Source organism: Rhopalosiphum maidis, chromosome 1 (assembly GCF_003676215.2).
Source record: "Rhopalosiphum maidis isolate BTI-1 chromosome 1, ASM367621v3, whole genome shotgun sequence".
In the NCBI taxonomy this organism is placed as follows: Eukaryota; Metazoa; Arthropoda; class Insecta; order Hemiptera; family Aphididae; genus Rhopalosiphum; species Rhopalosiphum maidis.
Genome location: NC_040877.1, coordinates 31,578,962 through 31,605,397, shown reverse-complemented (window position 1 = coordinate 31,605,397; position 26,436 = coordinate 31,578,962). Strand labels below are relative to the sequence as shown.

Below are 26,436 nucleotides of genomic sequence, written 5' to 3'. Positions count from 1 at the left end.
GAACGGTGTACAAGTTGCAATACATTTTATTTTCGTTGGATCGTTTTTATTTTGAAACTCCCTTCACTATAATAATATAGTCTTCAATGTTGCACCGGAAGATTATATTTTTACAATAAAATTGAATAAACGTAATACAATTCTGCCATGTACTCGGCGTCAACGTTCTCCGGCCACCTTAGTAAATCGACATCGATGATTCAAAAATTATATATATATATATATTGTATTATAATAGTAGTATAATATTATCTTTTTATACACTTTCAAAACGATTGTGCGAATTCAGCGTGTATAGGTAGGTAGGTACCCATTAGCCGACGTCTGTCAAAATGTTTTACCTCGGTGTGACCGTTTTTATTTTCTCGTTCTATTTTCCTATATCATATTATATAAGTAATATATAAGTTTTCCGATCGCCTCAGTCCGTCTCCCACCACAACCCATCTTGGTTTTCCGTTGGCGGCAAAGCATTCGCTACACAGAGGAGGTTGCTGCTGCCGCCACTTCTAGGAATAACAGGAAGTGTGTCCAAACGACCGAGAACAGAGTATATATAATAATTTACCTCGCCGCCACTGCCACTGTCGCCACCGCCACCGCCTCCAACGCGCGTGGTCGTCGCCGGGAGTCACGCACTCGCGGTTTTTCTCTTGTGTTTCGCTCGCTGCGCCAATCCACGCAAATGGACCACCAAAAAGAATCGAGAGAATATAATACTCGTGGTAAAAAATAAATATTAAAAAAAAAGTAATAAAAAATAAAACCTTCAGACAGCGGAACTGACGAATACGTGAGCGACCGATTAGACATGCTATTGAAGCGATTTAACTCCATACAAAAAAAAATAATAATAATAATAATAAAATGGAAAAACGTATATAGTATAATAAATATAAAAAAAGGGTTATTAAGACAAAGCAAAGAGTCCCATCCGGCAACGTACCTGGCCTGACCCAATTACCGATTTGTCACGGCCCTTGTCTTCGATTTCCGGTCTTGTACGTTGGCGGTGTCCCGGGTTCCTTGACGTCCGGCGACCGAGGTGCATCGGATGTTTTCCGGTCAGAGCTGACTACATCATACTATATGTATGTGTATGTCACGTGTATACAAAATACGTATTACTGCCCAAAACGACGGAAGGGCTTTCTTTAAATACGATATGCGTCCATAAAAATTGGGTCAGATTCACGAAAACAACGCTTTTTTGTAATTCTAGTGAATGGGATAACCATGATAATACTATAATAACGTGAACTTATTTCGCTGTGCACTCCACTTGAACAACGATAATCTGTCGAATACGACTTGATTAGGTGATTATGACCGGTTTAACTAATTCGTGTGCCGGACATAAAGTGTTTAAATTTATAATAATATTGTCTGTTGCAGCTAGTTCAATAACGTATCGTATATATTAATAATAAAGTTTTAAGGTTTGTATTAAACAGACTGAATAAGAAATTTTGATTTTCAGTGAAACATTAAAACGTAGTTGTCCAAAAATTTATCGGGATGTACCTATCATATCATATACATTCGTGCGTGTTTCCATCGAGTATGGACATTTTCACTATATTTGTTTTTGACGATTCGTGTTCGCGAACACGATCGGTTGTTATCGTAAATATAGAAAAGCATATTTTACCGTTTATTCCATTTTTTTCTTTAGAAAAGACAATAAAACCATACGTGCACGGTGTACCGCGTAAGTATATATTATATATGTTTTATTATTATTCAATATTTAGTACACAGCATAAGATAATATTACTGTACGCATTGTACTATACCGAACACGTAAAACAGTTGGCATTTAAGGTATGTGATAGTGCGTATACAACTATATATATATATATATAGATTATAATGTAGTGTCTGGTATATCGTATGCGTACTGTAAACATCGTTCAAATCTAATAGATTGTACATAATATCATAGAGGAAAATTGTATTTATGTTATAACTGTGTCGGATTTCAAAAAATATAATATGTGATATCACACAAAACGATATCGACAAAGTGCGATTATGTGTTTACAGCAATCGCCAATCGGTCAGTGTACATAAACGTATACCTACATGCATATAGTAACAATATCGTTTATCGCGCACGCATAATAGGTAATAATATTTTGACATTTTGATTTTTGATACATATAATGCATGACGTACATTTATTGACGTCAATGTGTGTAAATAATTTACGAGTATTAAATGTTTACAATTTATTTCCAGTTAATGAATAATATTATTGTTGACGAGTTAACAATTAATTCGCGAATTGTATAAAAAAAATTTCGGTCGAATCGAAATGATTTTAATAATAATATAATACATATCATGTGGAGCGATCGTGTTCAACTCCGGTCGCGGTTAGGTGTGTAGACCTACGACGGTGACAACGACTTTATATTGCTTTACGCACACGGGTGAGTCGCTATTGGTGTACAATAGTACAGTAGTAGATATACTTGTATACGTTTTATATGTATTTATATGATATAGATGTATTATATTATTCTACAGTATCTGTACGGGTATTATTTCCGTTTGACTACAGACAATAGACTCGTTTGGTGGCCGTTTTAGACACGGTGAGCATTATTTTATACTCGATGGTAGCAGCGGCGGCGGCGTACTGTACGTCGTGATGTATAATATTCGGTGTTGTATGACTGAAAATTTAATTTCCTCCCGAGTCGGCTTTAATCAGACGGCCAGGCGGGACGGACGAGACTGCCGCCGTGTAATCTAGACGAGTGTGTTGTATTAGCACACACAAACGCCGTAGGTACCTAATCGATGAAAACGCCTAATAGGAATAAGTCGGACAAAAAATTACAGGTTACAGCGCCGTAATTGCACGATTTCGTCTACCCACTTGTGGGGTAGTGGCGGCGGCTGTGGCTGTGCTGCCGTATTGTTGCTGCTATATAGCTGGCTGCCGGTTAGCCCGTTATAACAACCTGTCCCTTCGCGCGCGGTATCGGGTTTCGAAAACACAATCGACTAATATTATTTTTTTTTTTTTTTTTTTTTTTACTTCTGGTGGCATACCCTCCGAAAAAAAATATAAACACTGTTATTGCCCGTACTGCAGTCGCGCCGCCGCCGCCACACGGCTAACCGACCTTTAAACGTGTGTGGTCATATACACAACAACAGCACCGGCAGGAGCAGTTCGTGCCGAATTTAATTTCTCGTCGTACGATTTTTTTCCCTTCTCGAGACACAACTATATTATATATACAAATATTATGTATATACATATACCTTCATGAAGGTATACGTAGGTACTTATAGATCGCACGCATGTCTCTGTGTGTGTGAGCGTGTGTATGTGTGCGCGCGTTTGTCTTTGTGTCTACTCCCGTGGCCCGACAAGGCCAAAAGGATTGAATATCTAGGTACCATATGGTCCCCCGCGCGAGGCCGGCAGGGTTAGGTTGGGTTCCGGTTCAACAGAGAGCAGAAGATTTGACCACGGCGGAACGTACGTGTTTAATGTCCAAGTCGCATATTTGTCATTACCGCTCGGCGATACGTGAGTGTAATATTATTATTATATTATATTGTAGGCAGTGTATAGATACACATGAGTACGGCCGGTGCGCCAGTATACGTTACCTTCGATTAAAAATCGATATGGCGTCGTATAAAACAACACGGAACTCGGCACATTCATACGAGTAATATATGTATATATACGACAACCCCTGTACACGATTTAATATATATATATATATATATATATTATACAATAATGTAATGTATAGCCAAATACACCGAAACCTACAACACGTCTTATCGTCGATTTATCACAACGAAATGTGAATTTATGAGAAAAATATTTTTTCGTTTTCATTTTTTTTTTTTTTCTGTACTATACCTGCTTTTTCGTTATCGGCCCGTACGTTTTATTAATCGATTTCCACGCGAACCGTGTTATATCTTTAATAGGGCTCGTACTCATCCCTCCCCCGCCACTAATTGTTGTAACAGTTTACCGTCAGAATATCATTATACCGTTATGGAATATTCGAAACTCGGTAAGTCTGTTCGTCGTTGCCGCCGCCGTGGTAACATAATCATTCGGACTTTGCCGGTTAAGTCTTTGCTGCGGCCGAGTCGATCTTGCATAACGTGAATGTGTTACGACGACGAGTAACGTCGCGGCCGACGGTAATAATGTTACCTATATAGCTGTTAAGCCGTGTATACGCGCGCATGTATAGAGTGTACGCGTGTATATACGTATATATGTATATATATATGGCGTGTTACCGTGGGAAAAATGTGTGCAACGGTTTACTGTTTCAGTTCTATTTCGATTCGACCTAAACCGCCGTCGTGTCTTCGCAGCCGCCGCGATACCTGCGCGGCGTAGCCTGCACGCGTCTCTTTGGTGGGGATACAGAAACAAAACGTCGTATTTCGTTTCCAGGCCGCGCTGGTTTTTTATTATTTTTTTTCCTTCCTTTTATCTGTCCGTTGTCGTTGTTTTCAGAACGATAATTAATAACCCGTACCTCCGTTGTCGTTTCGACGAATAAATCGATTCACACGGGGAAATCGACAATATTATATTATTATATTACTATTATTTATACGCGTCACAATGGTGGGTATGATACTTTGTTTTTTTTATTTTTCTCGTTTCCGTTTCGAACCCGTGGCTAGTAACCACCGTGTATTCTTATACTAATAACCATCATACAATATGATAACACTTTCCCGGGGCCGCCGAGCCATAATATTTTATACGACTTGCAGTGTATTCGAAAAAAAAAATAATCACCGCACCGTGTGGCGCGTATTTCGACTTTTATTTTATTTGTCTTATCATCACTCGTCTTCGCTTTTTCTGTCACCGAAAGCGATTCAATTACTTTGATTTGTTTCCGGAGTATAATGATATTGTGTTGTGCATGTCTATTTCTATTCGTGCGCTAGGAACGCATTAGGTAAACTAAGTAAACCTGTAAGCTTATCCCTTATGATATATCAATTTATAAACATATCGTCGGGAATACGCTCGTTATATTGTATTAAGTATATAATATGAAAAAGAAACACCATTGTGCACTCGTGCAGACATATCATGCAAATAATGTTGTAACATGTATTTTAGTTTACAGTGACCAAGTGGAATACCTACGAGTATATGTATTCGTAACGTATAAAATAAGTTTTGATACATTTTATGTGATTAATGTACCTACATGCAATATGATTTACAAATATGGCATTGACAAATTATTTGTATCATCATTCGCGTTAATATCTTATTTATTTTTTTTTTTTAATTCGTAAAATCTTGAGAATTTTCAATTTGTTTTGGTTTGAAATTCATAGAAAAATGTCTATTTGTAATTAAGATTTGAAAATTTAATATAAGATTCTACAAACATTTGTCTATAAATAATAAAAAAGAATACCGGAAGTCACATTCATTTTTATGAGTGTTTTAAATGAAATTTTTACGACATTGGATATTCACTCTTAAATTACTATTTTTTTCTCAAACGGTTTATGATATTTTGTTGTAATTCAAAAACAAATAACCGTACTTAGTAGATACTTGATATTTTTTAAATAATGAGATAAACGTTTTAATAATTACGAGAAAACACAACTAATTGATATTTAAATTACTCAATGTAAACAATGTAAGTAATGTAACTAGTTAAGTTAGAAGCTATTGATAAAAGTAACTTCAATGTTAACTTTTAACTTTCTAACTCGTTGTGCCCATTATTAACTTTTAGTAATATGCTATTGTTATTTTTCAGAATGTTGCAAAGATGTACATTTTAAGAGCTAAACAGCATTTAATAATATAAGACACTGTATGTATAATTGATTTTTAGATTCTAAGCATTTAGTATATTATTTCTTATCTTATATTCATATATTTCAAAATATAAATAAAAATAAATAAATATATGTACTGATATTAATGTACAATGTACATAAACGATACACTTATAGTATATGCATGATAACAATATTTGTTTTTTATACATATAAACATACATTTTATGTATATATAATATGTAAATATGGTATCTTCAAACCGGAAATAATCTGAAAAAAATACCATGAAAAATGCTCATAAAAAATGTTATCACGTTAATTTTAAGGAGACTTTTGAAATTTTTCTAGTAAAAGTATTTTATATTTAATATGCTTTGGTAAAAAAGTTAAAAAAAAATTTTACATTTAATTATTTAAAAAATCGAAGATAACCATTTTGTATAGTTAATTTTTATTTTTATTTATTTTAACGGTTCAACATTTTATTTTCATTAGTCTCGTGATTTTTAAATATTTTTTCTAGTTTCGTGAAGAATTGTGAATTATTTAATACCATATAGGAGCCAATCAGCCAGTGTTATCAAACATGTGAACCAAGGGATTGTGCCCGAAAAATATTCTTAAAACTAAAAAAAATATTAAAAATTACTATGCTAATAAAAATAAAATATTGAAACGTCAAAATGTTCGAAAAAATATACCTTACAAAAATGGCTATCTTCGATTTTTTTGAAAATAATTAAATAAAAAATTATTTTTTTAATTTTTACCAAAACATTAAATTTAATTAAAATATAAAATACTTGGAGTACTTGTGAGTTTTAAGAAAAACATGATTATAGTATTTCTATTATTCAGGAGATATTGGAATGGGTTAATCCCCACGGGACACTCTGTATATAATAACATATTAAATGCACATTTTTATAAACATTGATAAAAAAAAATTACAACATTTACAACTTGTCAAAAGTTAAGCGTATAAATCTATAATAATTGTTTATAAGCGTTTGAAGTAAAAATTACTTATATTAGTAAATTATTGTGTAGTTAAAAACTAAAAACATTTTCAGTTTGTACAGCCGCTAACAGGCTCGAGCATTTAATAAAATGTTTCTCATAAAGCCATAAGTAGTCCTTTTCAAAATCCAAAATTCTAAGTTATAGAAAATAGGTAGGAAAATATATATATATAATTCTAAATAATATGTTGCAATTTTTCATTAAAAACAAATTATGTCATCATAAACGTAATTATAAAAACCATTGATATGATATACGAGTAAAATACAATTTTACTCATCTCGTGGTTGATTTGAACCCTAAAACATTATTACATTAAATTTATTTTATTATTAGTCTTGATAAGTGAATAGGAGAGGTACCTATATAGGTTTGTAATAAATCTTATTGTGTTACCTATATTATCGTTATAAAAAATATGACGAACAAAACGCCCGTCAAGGTTAGGTTAGGTTATAGATTGTAAAAAGTAAACGCGATATTATTACATTAACGGTAATGCACTAATAGCAAATAAATCAATTCCCGCGAACGTGTTTTAGAGCAGCTTTCTGTAACGCGGCCGTGACGACATTGTTACTCTGGTCAGTCGACTCGACCGAGGAGATCGTGGTCATCTCCCGGCAGATCCATCGTAACCTAAAATGTCTGGAATGCCAGAATCAGTCATTTCTTGTTTCCGTCGCGTCGGGCAAGCGGTTTGTCTGTCGTGCATGCTGTCGGACAACTCTCCGAGGTAGTGTGTCGGACGCCGATGGACGTGAGCGCGTCGTCCGCGGCACACCGATGGGCAGATACGTACCGTCCGGTGAAGCCGACGTGCTCCGACTTGTTCGTTTATGCCGCGGGTGCATCTAGCAGGTGCCCGCGCGGCTTATCGACGAATACGAGTGCCGCCGCCGTCGTACTTTCCGGACATACCGTGCCAGGTGGCCGTGTGCCAGTGGTTCGGCGTGTATTACGGACAGCTGTACGAACACGTGTGCAGCGTGCATCTCGACGTTGCCGCCGCCGCCCAGACTTCGGTAGGGAACGACAAATGATAATATTATCATATCGACACGACGGTAGGTACCCCGTTTGACTATTATATACATAGTAGGTATAGCACACACCCATCAGAATGCAATAATCAGGCCAATACGCCTCCCCTCATACACATCCCTCATCACAAGGATAAGGACCTTTCGGTTTTTCGTTTTCAGTATCAAAATATTTTTTCCCTTCGATTTTTAATGCAACTCAACAAATATTATAATACTGTTTATTCGCGTACAATTAATAAAAAATAAATAAATAATAATAATAATAATAATAACATAAATATGATAACTATAAAATGTCATATTACCGTGCTTTTTCAGACAAACCGACTATAAACGTGACCGACGTTAATGAAATCACAACGAACAGGGGTAGAACGTACATGGCAGCCTTTCCTCAGAGACGTGCTCCCGGGAGCGCCGATGTCTTTTGAAACGCCTATCACATAATTACTTTTAAAGGTTAAGCACCCACTCATTCAACTACCGACAAAAATATGTTTAATCATTAATTTGCATACTGACATTTCAATGATCAAAACCAACTCTCAGTGCCTCTGCGTGCACCAGTTTGTACTTTTTGTTCTACCTTGGGCCCGGGACTGGTCGTAAATACTATTTTAAATGATACACAATGTAATATACCGGATGGTTTCAGTACTTTAACCGGTTTATGTTTAGCAAATATTTTTAAAGCAATACTAACACACTATAATCAGTATAATCACACGAAAATAATTGCTTGTAAGTTAAAAATACCTAAAATACCAGCAATCAATATAGGAAAATTAATTACTTTAATAACAATTTCAAAAAAAAATATTATACTATCATGAATTATAATTATTAGTGATATTATATTATATTTTATTCGAATTTAACACACCTAATACACACTCAATACAGTGACCCACTCGACACGTCTGCTGTACGGAAGAGTGTGGTATACCCGCTTGCCAACCTTTTTTTATTTTTACTTTTATGTTTATATCATGTCCTAAAAAACCGCGTGAGATATACAACTCCGGATGTGTGTACGGGACGTATTATAATATTTTATATCCAAATATAGTAATATAAATATATACATACACATATACTCGTGTATAGACATGTGACACCAAAAACAATCGTCATCGTCGTCTACTCTACATTATTATATTTTTTTGTTTAATTACATTTATAGTCCTGAACATATTACATGATGTACAGTATTATTTTAAGCGAAATACCACGCTGTAATCAAATATTTAGAGCATGATGGTAAATGCGATGTCGACCGATAATCATTTTTGTAAAACGCGAACACTGTACCTAAACAAAAATGTCATGTTATTATTTATTGACATCGGTCCGCTTTTAATCGTTTACTACGTAGGTACAATTACTTATTATTAACTACCTGTATAATGAACTAGCTAATGACAATGATAATTATATATAAATGATCTATGATATGAGTAGTGTTTAGAAAAAAAACTAAAAGTCACAAGTACGCGTGCGTGTAATAAAGTATAAGTTCAAAGTTTGTAGATATATTGAGTATATAGGCTCCAAGAGTTCAATTAATAATCAGTTGAGTATTTTTATAATAAAATATAATAAATAATAATGTATTATTTTACCACAGCAGTTAACGTATAATACACGGACACTTGGTTTAAGCGTTGTCTTAATAATTGAGTTAACTGGGTTACTTTTTTTACGATCACATTAAAATATCGAGATCACAATATTAAATACCTATTTACATTTTAAAATACCCATCATAATAATTATTATTACTTTGGTCTGCGAGGCTTTTTCATGTATTATTTTTTATAGATTATACACTCTAAACTAAAAGTTATTTTTTATTATTAATGTTATATCGTCCATTCCAACTAGAGCGTAGTATTAATGTTATAGATAGGTGTATCTATATGTTTTTGATTTTAACCTTGGGTGCAATAATCTACGATATTCAATATTACATATTATAAGCGCGTCGGAAACAGATAAAGTAATATATATAAAATTAATTCGGTTTGCATAATATAATGTCATATTATAAAGATATCAGATACTGCAGCTGGGGAAACACACATGGTATATAGGTGGTACGATAGTGGTGTTTTCTTTCTATATATATATATATATATATATATACGTGCTATATTATTATGTTATACTATTGTATAGTATGGATGATAACTTGTGACGTAAGAAGAGCTATAAATTATAATATAAGTAATGTATAATGCGACTCGAGTACACTGTAGTCACGACACCACGACATTAAGTTTTCGGACATACTTCTTATTATTTTGTTGCATTATGTACAATATTGTTTTCGTTTATACTTTATGTACCTACTTACAACTAAAATAATATCAAAAAAAATTACAGTCTGTAGACGAAACAACGTTTTATATTGATCGTGAAAATTCCAAGATATTTTATTCGAGACACGTTGATAACCATTGCAAAATTGCAATGTTCAACAATAATGATAATCAACAGATCGAACTTGATCTCTAAGTAAAATATAAAATACATGTATTAGGTATTATATCATGACATTATATCATAGTAAAAAGTAAGATTATTTTATATAAAATTGTATTTTTACTAGCATTCCACAAATCAATTGTTAAGATGTATCGAATAAATATTACTCAAGCTTAAAATAAGTATGTATATCTAAGTTATATAATATTATATTTTAACCAATATATTATTATTGAATAGTACATTAAATTTTGATTAACAGACATTTAAAAGCTCGTGATATAGAATGTCTATGGTTCAATAGTATTCGATGAGTTAATTTATTATTTCTTACAAAAACACGTTGTTCTTTAAATATAGATGGTAATTATTCACATGAGATGTAGCTTTAACGAGCATTTGATTTAAACTACCTTTATGGACAACTATATGCTACGGATAAAACAAGACATTTGCCAATTATCTACATAAACGTGGAAAAAATCACTACGTTTATTATTATTATTATTATTATTATAATATATTAAAAATAATAATGTATAAGACGATCCCGCGGAAGCGTATCGTATGCATGATATACAGTATACACACGATTTTGTTGCCGAACGCGTTTAACTCATTTGCGTGTTACACTAATCACCGAACCTCGCCCGATAACATCAAAACTATCCACGTGGCGTATATTACAGCGTATAATGTATAATGTATATAACGTTAATATGCATACGTTTATATAAATATATTATGCACACACATATTATTATAATATGATATACATTGGGATTGGCATCGACAACGAATATTCGGTTTGGTTCGTCAACCGACCCGTTCGTTTTGTATTCTTATTAGTACCGAATAAACAACGATATACTATGTAATGTGTACAATGCGCATATTATAATTATAAAATGTGTATAAATATAATAGTACGTTGTAGTATAAAGTAGCGGTAATAAAGTAATCACACCATTATTATTACCGGCGACGTTATAACGCCGTGAAGTGATGCAAAGAAACGGAAGCAATGGAATTCGCTTACTACAACGTGCGACGCCCGTATTGACCTTTTATAGATTTAAAAGTATAGACGTACTGTGTCGTATTAGTACAGTATAATTTATAATTTTCGTGCTTATGGTAATTTACCGTTTTATTTGTTTCAAACTCATTGCACGATTTTGATTTTTTAATTTTTATGTTGGCCTAGTTGTACATTTTAGAATTATTTTACACACTACAGTCCGTACTTAAAATACTACGATCGATCGATGACAGCGTACAGATAAATTACATTTTTCATGAGATTATAGAAAAATACATACCGGACATCGCCATGATATCGCCGTATGTGTAGAATATTTATACCGCGAAATGATTGTATTCTTGTATGTATACAAGAATATAATATAGTTATGAAAAACATGTATACTTATATTTATATATATATATATATATATATACCAATCTTTGTAGTATATCTACGTGGCTGATATCACTATATCAGTGGCACATCTAGACGAATAGCTGGTGTGAGGTGTTGGTGCTTTTTCTATTTACCAACTCAACATCTATTCAGTTTTATACTGTGCAGATTTATAATACTTTGACAATGGTATAAAATCACTTTACCTACTCGGTATAGTTTTAATGATGAGTTTTTCCGACATAATAAAAACATTTAAAAAAGAGGAAATGTAGACAACCAATACAGTAAGGTTTTACAGTAAGTCTCCGTAATGTATATTATTTCAAATTTGAATTTAAAATAAAAACATTGAATAGAACAAACAGTTTTGAGCGAAGTGGTCTGTTATCCTATTATATTTCATAATATTGTTTTTTGATATTTCTATTGTAAATTAAATAATTTTATGGTAGATTCGTTTTAATTGTTGTCGAAAAAGTTGCATTTTTTATATTATTTGTATTATTAATATTAGTAAATATTTATATAATTTATAATTGTTAATAACTTTTAAGTCAATAATATTGGACAGTGAGAAGAGGTTCGTAGTATAAATAGATAAATAGACAACAATTATAAATCTAAATATTTAAAAAAAATATGTCATTGTGTGTATTAAGTTTAATAATAAATGTAAAAGTTTGATAAAAGTGATGTTGGATATTATTTATGTACATTTTATGAATATAAAATATATATATACATTTTTAAATATTTCAAATGTCTATAAAAAGCTTAAAAAAATTTAACATTTTTAGTATTATCTTTTTTACAGTATATAAATATTGTAATTGATAATCATTTCAAATTGGTATGTACGATTATTTGATTTTAAAATACAAAAAAAAAAAAACGAAATTAATTTTGTTAACTACTGATTTGGTGTAAATATTTTAGTCTACTTAATTTTTCTCAGTTATTTTGTAAATTGTTTACTTTTGACTCTCTGTTCCTTCAAAATTGAAAATTGAAGCATTTTTAATAAATCAAAAGGTGATGCAGACAGAAAATCTCAAAAAACACATCATTGTAAAATCTATACAGTTATCGTTTCACTCAAAATCTAAAATATATTAACATAAGTATTATAGTAACAATAATCCATAAATAATGTGCTCTTATTGATCAATATAAGAAATTTTAATAACATTATGTGTAAATAAAATAAATAAGCAATTATGTAGTCGTTGGCCGGAAGAGGATAGTGTTTAAGTAATAGTTTTTATTATATTATTTTGACGCGATGTCAAACAATAGGTGCAACCTACCTTTAATATATTAAATATTTAATTTTTTTTTAAGTTTTAATATTAATACAATGGCTGGTACTACATATACGTGATTAAGTCATTAACCATTTAAAAGAGGAAGAAAAAAACAGAAAACAATTTTCTGTGCGTTTTTACACGTGTTCTTTGTTATACACTACGTATTTTTTATCTTTAAATTCAATCTATAATTGGCGTTCTTATACCTATTTCTGGCGATTCGTAATGATTTCAATTACGCAATTCTAATATTTTAAAGCTCATGCTATACTGATGAACTTTATGTAATATTAGACGATGCTGGGCATGGTAATAATAAATCTTAATTCAGTTCATTTACGTTAGTAAGATAATATATTTTAAAAGTTTAAAGTTAATAGTTATTAAAATAACTTCATTGGTTAGTTTTCATTTATACAGTAATATTTTTATTATACAAAGTGGGCCACTGTATTCCCAGTTTTCCGTGATAGCTGTATGGGAATTTGGCTTCCTGTATTATTAATTTTTGGCTATGTCATAGAATTTAATAGGATTTCCGTCATCGTCGTATATCGTAAAAGAATCACTCAAAAACCCGCCGAAGCCGTTACCCCTGTTCCGCTCCGGTGAAGAATAAAATCAGAGAAAACATAAAACGATTAAAGTTATATTACAACGATGAAATGTGTATAAAAACATGATTTTAATAGTTTTTATAGCTTAATACGACGTATATATTTAGCGGATTATTGACTAAAACCTATACAATAATAAATATAACCGGCTACGGTAAAAGCCGATATCGATTGTACAATATTTTTATAATATCTTGATCATAGGAGATTACCAAGGTACCTTAATGGCTTACTACCAATAATTTAAATCTCAAACAGACTACCGCCGGTACTATCCGGTGGACCCACCCGCGTAAAAATTCGTATTTTAAACGAATAATATTAATTAAAATATTACACGGAAATATAATATGGAGGTCGGACGTCGTTTTTCCGACAAATATGTGCGACGCGCAAGTGCGCTGCAACTACTATGATTTCGACGCGTGCAGAATACGCGCGGAACACGTCATAACGCATAGGAATAAATAATAGCTGATGAATGATAATATTCAATTATATACACTATGTGTCAATGTATCGTTGTGCGGTACAATAGTATGTGTAGGCGATCGATTACGTATACAAACACTGCAGCTATTATTTACTGTCGTACAGAAAACGAAATTGGTGAAATTCGTTATTATTATAATTGAATGATCCCGCGGTGTCGATCGTACGACGTACACAGATGTGCCGCATTAGAAATGACCGTTTTACTTGGACATTTTACGCGTCTAAGGTTTCGACAAAACAAATACGGCGTACAAGCGAGTCGCCTGTACAAACTTTATCAGTAGTTATATAATTATTATATATTATGATCTACTTATACGCTTCTGTGTACATAATCTATTTTACACCATGTCCCAAGTCATATGCTGTACGCTTATATATGAACACTATATATTTATAATATACTGTCTCGGCGAATGCGACAGTAGTCAGTTCTGTTCATTATTTTGATTACAAAAATTCAATACTTTGCACAGTATAATATTATGTCTTATGAAAGCACTTTACGTATACGAGTACCATAATATTATAGTGTATTATGGACAACACAAATGGTCTTATATACACGAATTTTAGAGAAGTATATAGACACCTGGCGTGTAGGCGTAATACATTTTCGACGGCTCTCTTCGTGTAGTATAGTTTTTAAAAACAGAGTATTTCGATAACACCGCATCATGTATAGGTGCTAGAAATTCGATTAAATAGAAAATATCGATATCTGCATAACGATAACAGTGTTCGGTCGACACGACTGCTTATATATCATACCATTTAATGTACCGCTGTGACGAGGAAACATACGCGTACTACTATCCATACGCAATATGATGTGCATATGTACAGTGCATAATGTGGTACTCACTCTTCTTTCGACGGCCGACTTAACTCCACCACCGCTGCCACCGTCGTCGCCGTGTGTTCGAATTATGAGACGAAAATGCGGCTTAAAACGAATACATTTAATTTAAAGCCAGTGCCCGCGTAGATGATAAACAGTTGTGCTGCTATTATTTATGTTTTGTACATTAAATATAACGCTCTCAACTGCGCCGCGAAGACGTACACGGATTAAGGCGCGCGTCTGCCTATATACGTTTGCGGGGGAGAGGGTGGTGTTAATTTTTTTTCTCTGACGTCGTCGATTTGTCGGTGACGGTGGGAATCGTCGCGGTATGTATATAATATAATATAACAACGATAATGTAACAGTGTATTTATGTATACATCACCTACCGCGCGCTCGGTGGTACCTGTACACTATGTTATGTGTATTATATACGCGGGGCTGGAGACTCAAACTACGACGTTCGTCGTCATAATAATGTGTATAAAGAGGCGGAAACGTTCGAGTGCGTTTAATAATGATAAAGAAATAATAATAAAAAATAAAAAAAAACAAGGGAAGAAGGCGGCAAAGAAAAAGAACACATAACAACACGAACGTAATAATACTGAATGCCGCGTCTAAACAGTAATATTAGTAGTAGTAGTAGTAGTAGTAGTAGTTGTAGTAGTAGTTGTAGTAGTAGCAGTAGCAGTAGTAGTAATAGTAATAGTAGTAGTAATAACTTATAGTAAGTATATGTGTGTTTGTGTGTGTGACCAGTATACTCCTGGTTACCCTGGGCCGTGTAATTATCTCTAACGTTTCCCATTGTTCTGAACGGCAGCGTTTCTTCCTATATCCTCCCCAACACACAAGCGCGCGCACAGTGTGTCGGTTTCATTGCAAAGGAGCTCCTTATAACCTTATCAAGGTCATTCATCGCGACTATACGAAATTATATTGTTAAACAAACAAAAAAAAAAAAAACAACACAACTGTTTATCGAGTGTAAATTTGGTTTCAGTTTTAGTTTTATAGTCGAGTTAGCTGCGTTTACATCGTAATTCTCAACCACTCGATTTTGAGACTCGAGGTCCATCGGCCATCACGCATAGATCCATCACCGAACGATAATTAATATGATTGCCATATTACATTGTGTACTAGTAAATTATACAATATCTTTGTACATATATTTAAATTAGTAAGGCAGGTGCAGGATAAATAATATATCGAGTAAAACACTTATAAAATAAACGTGTTTTCACAAAATATGGTCTGTTTGGGCGAACAGATATGTACCATTTTGGCGATGATTTATACAACTGAAAATACCGTTTGGGCTAATAAGTACGAAAAGGTTTATAATATACACTCAACAATTAATTAAACATAATCATATTATAAAATATACATGATTAATAATGAGTCCTAATTTAAATAAAATATTCGTATATTAGTAATATCATTATATTGGTAGGTAGTAATCTATCTAAGACTTAATCATTTGAAATAATTGTGTTCACAATTTTAATGTATTTTAATAAAATAATTATTAAGATACATCGTCGTCTTTCGTAATAATTGATTCATAACATAATATTCACGCACAATAAATATATGTCTCCGGAAAACATATTTATAAAATAATGTGCAATCAAGTCCGTTCCGTATAATATATAAAATAATTTTACTTTTCATAACATTTTTTTAATGGTATGAACAACAATAATTATTAATAATTCCCACGAGCTTGCGACATTTCTGTAGCAGAGAATACATCAAAACAAATGGTTTTGATTTGACGCGTACCTATAATAGAGGGAAACAATCTTCACGTCGAATATTTGCAAAACATAAATATTAAATACATATAGGTACATATAATGTTATTATTGTCGTTTTAACACGCATAACCAGCGAAACACGTTCAAACATACCTACACTGTTACGGGCACAACATCACATTCTAATATTTAATTATATGACTTATAATATACACACAGGTGGTAAGAAAATAGGTAGTCCAAAACAATAATGTTATCTTTGTGATTTTCAGAATAGAAAAAATGTATTCGTTAAACAAGAAATATCGTGTCAATTGAGTTATTGAATAATAAAACACTACAGAGTATATATTTATTATATGTTACACTATTATTTATCACGGTATATTTATAGTAACGAACGACCGCTTAGGCACCTGCCATCTTTTAAATTGTTTAAATAAAAAAAAAATTAATTTTAAATTATTTAATTATTTAAAAAAAAAACTGATGTTAGAGGAAATATATTATAGAAAATTGATGACGATGGGTGGTACTAACATATATTATTATAGGCAACGAATTCAATTCACCTTAATTTAACACGGTAATAAATTATATTGTCTACCGTTTATCGCGTGTATTGATTGATTTTTTTCACAGTAAAAATTAATTATCTCGAAAAATATTAAAATTAAGAATATTTACAATATTTAATAATTTGATTACTATAAAACTATGTTTTTATGATTTTTTTATCGTTATAATTTTTTTAATTTTTCTTCTTTGATGAACGACAACAAACAATTACAATTGTTAATTCCATTTTAATAGTTCTATAATACTTTCTGAGAATTGCAATGTATACAAATTAAATTTCAAACGAGTGGATGAGTGGAGAGAATATGGACCAAATTTGTATGGTGCATGCATGTGAACCACTCGGTAAATACATATAACTAATTAACCGTTCGATTAAAATACAAGTTTTGCACAATGAAATTCTCAAAAATATATTCTAATTGCATTAAAAATGTATGCAATCTTTAAATAGTAAAAACTTAAGATTATTAAACAATTTCAAATCATGGAAAAAAAAATTGTTTCCGAAAATATTTACACTTTTCTGGATAATGGAGTTTTGCTATTAAAAGAACATCCCAACAGAATATGTAGCTATAAATTTTATTTCGCGGTAAGTACATAAATTTATTCAAAAAATATATATTTTCGCCTCAACAGACGGTGGCCACGACCTTCGTATTATTATTACTGTAGTACGTTAAGTTGCTTTTATTATTTTCACGATAACTCTGAAGCGCAACGACAATTATAACACTGCATGTACATATATAAACATACCTACTACATCTACCTACTGCGTGTATGTATGATATTATTATAATATTGTGTTACTCCTCCGCACAGACGAGCGTGTGTCTATACTGTCTAGACGGTTTTCACAGTGCACTCGTCCACTATCCAAATCGCGCGTGTGTATGTGTATAATATATTTTAATAATAATATACTGGTGATATTATAATATTTCGTTGCGCTATGTCACGCGGACGGGCGTGCTAGTGCCAAATATCAAGGGAGACGACTGAGACGAGGTTTTTTCGCGAACGATATATGAAATGACAGCATAATAAATAGGTATGCGCAAAGCTGGTCCAAAACCATAGGAAACCCATTAAATGTAAAAAAAAAAAAATATAAAATAGTTTACTCTGTCCCCATGCAAACGTTTGTGTAATAATGTTATAATAATAGTCTGCGTCACGTTCAAAATATAAAATAGAACGATTTTTGCGTGGCCCCGCGTACGGATTTCGTAACACACACAGTATTTAGGTACTACACGGATTTTGATGTATCTAACGTCTATATGTTTATGTCTCATACTCTAACGCATACGAAACAGCGTAGGCCAAAGATCACCAAATGGCGTTACGTCGACGAATTGCACGTAACCCGTAGTCAAGAAATTGATTTTTAAATCATTTATATTTTTTTTATCGTTAATCAAACGAGGCTTTTGATTTTTGATTTTTCCATTATTTTAAGCGAGTGCATGACATTTTTATGACCCCCGAAAACTTTCCGGATTCCATCCAATGACCGTCCCGAAATACCAATTGGTGACCCCTAGTGTATACAATATTTCACGCGCGATGAAGACGACAACGGTTTCTGATGTGTATACTTTTCTCCGGTCGACGAACGTACGCGTGAGGGTACTCCGTATACTCGTCTGTTTTGTCTCTAAATTACGGACACACGAGTGTTTACATTACGACCGTCGTCTATATACAATACAATATATCGTATTATTATTACTATTATTATTATAGGATTTTACGTTTTACAAGTGCTTTACCGAGTGCATACATCACATATGCACGTATTGTAACATTGTTAGTTATACGCATAATATTATATATGTATATACGCTGAGATTCCACACGGCCCGCGATGCCGTCGGATCTCGGATTAATCGATTGGTATTATACGAAACACATAAGTATATTATAACATGATGTGTACTTTTGTCTCGTTGACAATATTTATCGTGAGAAATATGATTATCGCACAATCATTACGTGCACACGTGCGCGCGAGGACGAAAACCAATTTATATCATATAACATTGTACGGTATACATATATGTATTATATTATAAACATTGCAGAATACACGTACCTATATACGAGTTATTCGTTTAAACCAATACAAAGCATATCATATACGCATGTATATGTATATTTACGGCCTTGCGGGGAAAGTCGTAATAAAACGGCACGCGCGTACCTATAGATAAATAGAATACCACCTGCTATAATATAATCAGCGAAATATCGCAATAAGATTATTATTCACTTTTTCGACGATCTTTTTTTAAAAAGTTGACTCATACCGAGATGTTGCTCAATCCTATGTACGTACTATAAGCTATATGGTATGATAATAATATATAAATCACCACAGTTGACGATATTATTATCGTTTCACATAATATCTCAATGTTTTATAAATACAATACACCGCGCCGAACACCGGAACGAGGTAATGATAGATATTTGCAAGCAACGGGATGGGTCTTAAAAAATTTAAAAACGTAATTTTTACGAACGCGCCAGCAAGTAGTCGTATTGTAATCCTACTCTACACGTAAAATATTACATAGATCCGATATCGAACCATTTCTCGTAGGTAAAAAAAAAATTACCATATTTTTGTGAACATTCACTATTTAATATAAACTTAAAACATACGATTAATATTCTATATTGTATCGTATAACATGTAGTATAATTATCATAATATGTGTAAGTGATCATGACGAGAACTAAATCCGTAGAAAACCGTTGATAAACCCGCTTAGCCCTGTGAGGGGTGATACGTCAGAATGATGGAACCTATGAGCTACTATTTTATATTGTAATCTGTAGATATCATGAGACATAGAAATATGATGATTCAACCGGTCCGCGAAACGGATACAATTATCATAACATAGAGAACAGTGGCGAACTGAACGGATAAAATGTTATACCTAATGATAATAATATATAGCTATAGGCACCGCCGCGTGATTATCGACACGAAAATAGTGGCACACCCATCTGGATCATTGTATTATTATATTTTTATCAATCGGTAACTAGAATTATTTTCCCTCCACCTTTCGGCACTTGATTTTACCTGTGCGCACCCGAAATTAATGGACGACCGCACACGTCGTCAGAAATACGATTGTATCGAACACGTTATGTCTCTCAGTCGGATGTAAGACTCGCTGTGGGCGCGATAAAAAACTACCCTTATAAATAAATTATGATATATGTTTATATACGTATAATATATTACGAGTTACGTCGAACGTGTGCGTGATTTTAAATCGCTCGCCGATTAGAGACTGTAATCGATACAATACGGCTGTGACAATGACGTTTTATTAGAAGAGTCCGCGAAAACGAAAACAGGCGATGCGCTCCGTCGTCATTATTCGTATAAGGACTGCTTCACGGACAGAACTAAGAATTTATTATAATGACATATATTACGATGCAGTGGTTATTTAATAGGTATATTGGGTTAGAAAAAATCTAAATAAAACTTTAATGAAAATATACTCGCGTGATCGGTATTTCCTGAGTCCTTAAATGACGTATATATTTTTCTAAACATGGACTTTCGATGTTAATTTTAATATAGTTAGGTACTTAAAAATTTCAAAAATCACAATTTGAAAAAATTAATATTTTAAACACAAACATGAGCTACTCTATATAGGTATAATTTTAATGAGATTTTAACATTTATATTATAATATAATAATTAATAATCATAGATAAGCCATGGACGTATTTAAGTGCAGAAGGGCGGGGTGAAAATTGCCCCGGAAAAGAATTTTTTACTAGGGTATTTGTGTTTATATATTGTGTATCAAGTATTTGACATTTTTATTTGATTGCTTTTCATAAATAGTAAAATTTAAAACCATTTTTTTGGTACCAATGTGGCAATGTTATCCCATTGTATTTTAGTTAATAAACAAAACAATAAGATAAATAATATATAAAAAAACAGTTATATTCTTGTAGGATTCTGTTTATGTATCGAGTATACAACTATTTTTATAGTTAAAAATTTACATTTATGAAGACAGGCTGGGGAGGTTATACCAAAACAAATTATCACCAGTGCTTATTATTCTATGTATGTCTCGGTTTAGATTTAGCAGACAACACTATATACATACACACACATGCGTGTATATAATGTATATATATTTTAGTGTTCAACAGCAATAATGTGTGTACAAATTACCGACAGACCAGTTGACTTTCACGTCGGTTGTGCACGCCAAAATGGTATAATGTTTACAATAAATTACATCATCCAGAAGCGGCGCTTAACCTAACCGACTGTCCGAAATAAAGTACAAATTGTATAATCCGTTTAAAAAATGCACAATTATTTTATATTGGAGGTACCTATATAGATACTCAATAAAAAGTTAATTTTTCCAGTATATAATGCAATTATGTAGTTCCATATAATTAAATAATGTAGGTCGCGTAATAAATGAAAAAATAATCGGAAACATCAAAGGCAATGTTAATTAAAAAAAATTAAAACCATATTGCACAGAGAGATCGCGTTTCGACGGTATCACACGATTGAAAATATACGATGTTTTTGGTCATTGGCTGCCCCGCGTAACATAATATCGTGTCGCGGCCGTTGCCGCCGCCGCGGAAACGTCCAAAAATAGTCGTTAACCATTCCTAGCTCCTCCGGCGCACCGCGGCGTATACGAGACGACGCGAAAACTCGAGCCGCAGAGTCACGGCCGTCGAAATCTATAGGTTATATTATTATTATTATTATTATAACGCGTCGTGTCGATTTATTTCGATGTACAAATCGTGCGATCGAGAACGTTCAAAGCTCCTCACGCGGTTTTAAAACGCGGATCCCAACGATCCTGCCAGACGACAACGACGGCAGCGGCTGCGTGGTCTGATCGGGCTCGGAAATATCGTCAAATACTATATTTGAATAGAAAAAAAGCACGTACGCAACGTGTCTCATGCCTACAGAGTGAACAAAAAAAAAAAAACCATACGATTACAGCAGGATTATAACATTATATATATATAGTATATTATAATACTCAGATCTTTCTGGCCGCGTCTACACTTGCGTATATCACGCGTGCGTAAAGTGGGCACTCGTGAGCGATTTCGTAGTCGGAAAACCTACTGACTCATATTATCGCAGAGACAGACGGAGGAAAGAGAGAAAGAGAGAGAGATATGAAAAAAGAGAGAGAGAGAGAGTGTGTGTGTGTGAGGGAGAGAGAGAGAGAGAGAGAAAGAGAGAGTTAGAGAGAGAGAGAGTGATGGCGTGATAGGGAGAGCGATAGAGATAAAGTGAACGAGACGCGGCGGCCGAAGTCATCGTAGTCGCCGCCGCCGCCGTACAGCCGTCCGAAAATAGACAATTTGGCCGCGTTCCACGCAGGAACGTATATACGAAAGGCGTTCCGCGCGGCGGTAAAAACGGCGGATTATAATATTATATTCGTTTACGTGTAGAATATTACGCTTAATCGGCGTATCGGTAAACTATTTTTTTTTTAATTCACAAACATATAATTTTTGAAGTTTGCGTATTTATGATATTATTATGAGATGCGAGGTAGACGATATGCAGAAGGTAAATTAAAAGACACACGCAGCGAGTCTTCCACAAATAGTAAAGCACGTACCGACGTATTACCGTTTTACTATTTACCGAATGATTTTTGATGGGTGAGTAGAGTGTTGAGTAAGTAAACATTTTTCGAAAAAATTGTTGATAAAATTACGCACGATCAAAAATCGAACACAGAGAAGTTGGATTAGGGTGAAGAAACCGAGAAAATTACAAAGCGATAGCAAAAATAAGCGTATTATGCTATGTAGTAGTCACTATAACAATATAGTTGTAGGTGTGTACCTCCTAAAAAACAAAATATGTGTTTTAACTAAAATAAATGTCAAACTAAACTTCGATAACGGTCATTATATAATATTAATTGAGATTGCAGTTCTTGTGCAATTTATAGCTGCGAGGCCGTCAAATACTCGGAGAACTCAAAAATCATAGCACGATAACATAGCAGCCGTGCATTTAGCAGAACTGATATTGTGATGTTAGCATTTGTATTGAGAGCGAATTCTCCTATACATAAACTTTAATTTAAGTTCACATTATAACGTGGATTTGTACGTGAACATATTTAAATTATATTCTTTGACTTAACTGAAATATCGTAAGTCGATATAATGGGTAAAAGGTAAGCCAATTAATTACTATAAAGCTATCAGTATTTTGGTTCCGTCGAATGAACAGTGTGCTAACATCCTATAAATTCTCTACAAGTATTTTTAGCTTAAGAGTAGGTACACCGTCTTCGTAAATATACGAACAAGTTTTATAATATTTTGGATACTAACAAAAACCGCGGGGCTGTGTGCTTTTTCTGCACACCGATCACGCCGGTACTTTTAGCAACTTAAATGCGTGACCCTAGTTCTAACCTTTTGGACGTAAATACACCCTAAACTGGCGTCACTTCGGGTTTGTCGTGCACGTTCGTTCAACATTTTTTCAACATTTCGGCACGTCAGTCGCATACAATTTCAAAACGCCTAACACGAATACGTAAACAGCGCGAAATGGTACTCACCGCAGTCCCTGCACAGCACCTTTTGCACGGCGTCTACGTTCTTGGGCGTCCGGAGAACGGGTTCGCCGAGCACGGATAGGTTGTGCGGCCCGACGCCGGCCACGAACACCAGGTACTTGGCTCCGCGTTTGATGTTGGCCTCTACGGTCTGACCGCCGGCGGCCGGCGCGAACCGCTGCACGCACTGCGCGTCCGCCCGGCGCTGGAGCGGCGGCCTCCGCTGCGGCGGGTCGCGGTCGCCGCGCTTCTCGCGAAAGTTGAGCCGCACGGGGCTGCCGACCCGCAGTCCCTCGTACGTGACCGCCTGCATGGCGTCTTTGTGCACGCGCTGCACCACGAACGTGACGCCGTACGTACCGTCGCCGGGTCGTATGGGGCCCTTAGACCGGACCTTGCCCTCGAACACCACGTCGGACGCGTAAGCCCGGGCCGACACGTCGTTGGTCTCGTCGCCCAGGTGTGCGCACGGCGCCATCCGGCCAGCCACCGCCGCCGCAGCTGCTGCCGCCGCGCCGCCGGCCGTCGAGATGGCCGTGGCCGCGTGCAGCGCTTCCGCCCCGCCGCCCGCTCCTACGATCGCGGCCAACACGAACGCCGTCGTCCACACGGCCAGCACGGACGGCGAGGGTAACGAAAACGACGACGACGACGACGACGACGACGACTCGGTCCGACAACGGCGACGGCGACACGCGCAAACTGCACCTGCTGCGCCGTCACCACCATTCGACATGTCGCGCGTATCACCACCACCGGCCCACTTCTTGGTACAGATTGCGTCGGTCGTCATACGGGTCCGTCATCGCGGCAGTGCAGATTTTAGGGGTAGGCGTGGTATTCGCGCTTTGCGGTGGATGGATATTGTTCGGGGTGGCGTATTATGGTCGTCGGCACTGTGTACGGCGTAACAAGCGACGGTTTTAAAAAACAAAAAACAAAAAAAATTTTCAACACAGAAACTGCGGGCGGAACACACGGCGCACTCAGCAATATATTCGGGGTAAGATTATTAATGTTGTTGCGGACGAAACGTTCTGTTAGGTAGTGTCCATGGTGGTCGCACGCGTCCCAGATTGATGATGTATTATTTTATATAGACGGCTATTGTTTTCCACGGCAAAATATGTCTGTATACGACGAAAAATTATTTAACGATTATAACGACGATCAGTGAATTTTCATTGAAAACGGACGACGGATAAAATAAAAATCTAAGTGTACGGTCGTTCAATATTATGTTATTATTCGAGAGAAAAAAATAAAATACTTTTCGCAATAAACAAAATAATATACAGACGTAACGAAATTTCTAAACACCAATCGGTTTCACACTCGACTCGCGCGCGTTAACGGTAATGTGACGACTGGCGGCGGGGCACATCGCATGATATACGCGCGCACGTGGGGTAAGTCGTCCGAGCACCGGTGCACTCTTACGCCCCGATTACGAATAGCACACTGCGAGAGGTCGCGCGCCGCCGCCGTCGTCGTTGCTGCTGCCGCCGCCGCCGTTGCTCATTGGTCAGTGCCATCTGACGGACGACCGCCGGGACGTTTACGTTATTAATTTATTACACGCGCGCGCGCGCTCGCGCGCTCACACACACACACACACACACACACACGGATACGTAATAATATAATATTTTATATGCATAAACATCAAACATAATATTATGTATACATATATTCAATTATTTTTAAGCACATATAATACAATATGTGTGCGTGTGTGTGTGTGTGTGCGTGCGCATCGCCTACATATATTCATTGACAAAATAATATTGTTATATCGAGATATATATATGTATAGCGTTATGTTTATGACGCGTCGCGATCGATTAACGATGAACATCATCGTTATGACGTATATAAATATATATATATGTGTGTGTGTGCGTGCGTGCGTGTGTGTACTTACGCAGTGATGTCTTTAGTAGTTACAATAGTTATGGTTATAGCGTTATAACAGTACTGAATTGCGGTATAAGTGACGTTGTGATCGTATACAGTAGGTTTAGCTGTAGCAGCGAGTCGCACAGCGACATACGGACACATCGAAAATATCATTACATTGAATATCCAAAACACCTATACAAGCCGCGTGTCCCGCGATAAAACGTATGATATATCGGTCATAGTTGTTTATAATAACAGTCGACGGAAACCGTAGTATATCAGATCGGTTATATCTGCGTACAGTATACGCAGCTACCGTCGTGACATTCCGTGGCTATATTATTCGAACAATAAGACGTACTCTATACGCGGGAACGCGGGATTTTTCATCCCCTATGTTGACAAGAAAAAAAAAAAATTCTGCTGACTTCCCGCAGAGCAACGGCAAAGATTTCCCGTTTTGCGGCAGAATTC

The 26,436-nt window shown here is 34.8% G+C and overlaps 1 protein-coding gene across 3 annotated transcripts in view; it reads right to left on the bottom strand.

The window, feature by feature from the left end:
- LOC113560490 (protein vein) overlaps positions 1-24,853 on the bottom strand; it is a 67,397-nt gene extending 42,544 nt beyond the window's left edge. For all 3 annotated transcript variants that reach the window (XM_026966384.1, XM_026966385.1, XM_026966386.1), the window contains exon 1: positions 24,064-24,853. In XM_026966384.1, coding sequence (XP_026822185.1) covers positions 24,064-24,853 — 790 coding nt within the window. The remainder of the gene's footprint in view (positions 1-24,063) is intronic.
- Between the last annotated feature and the right edge of the window lie 1,583 nt (positions 24,854-26,436).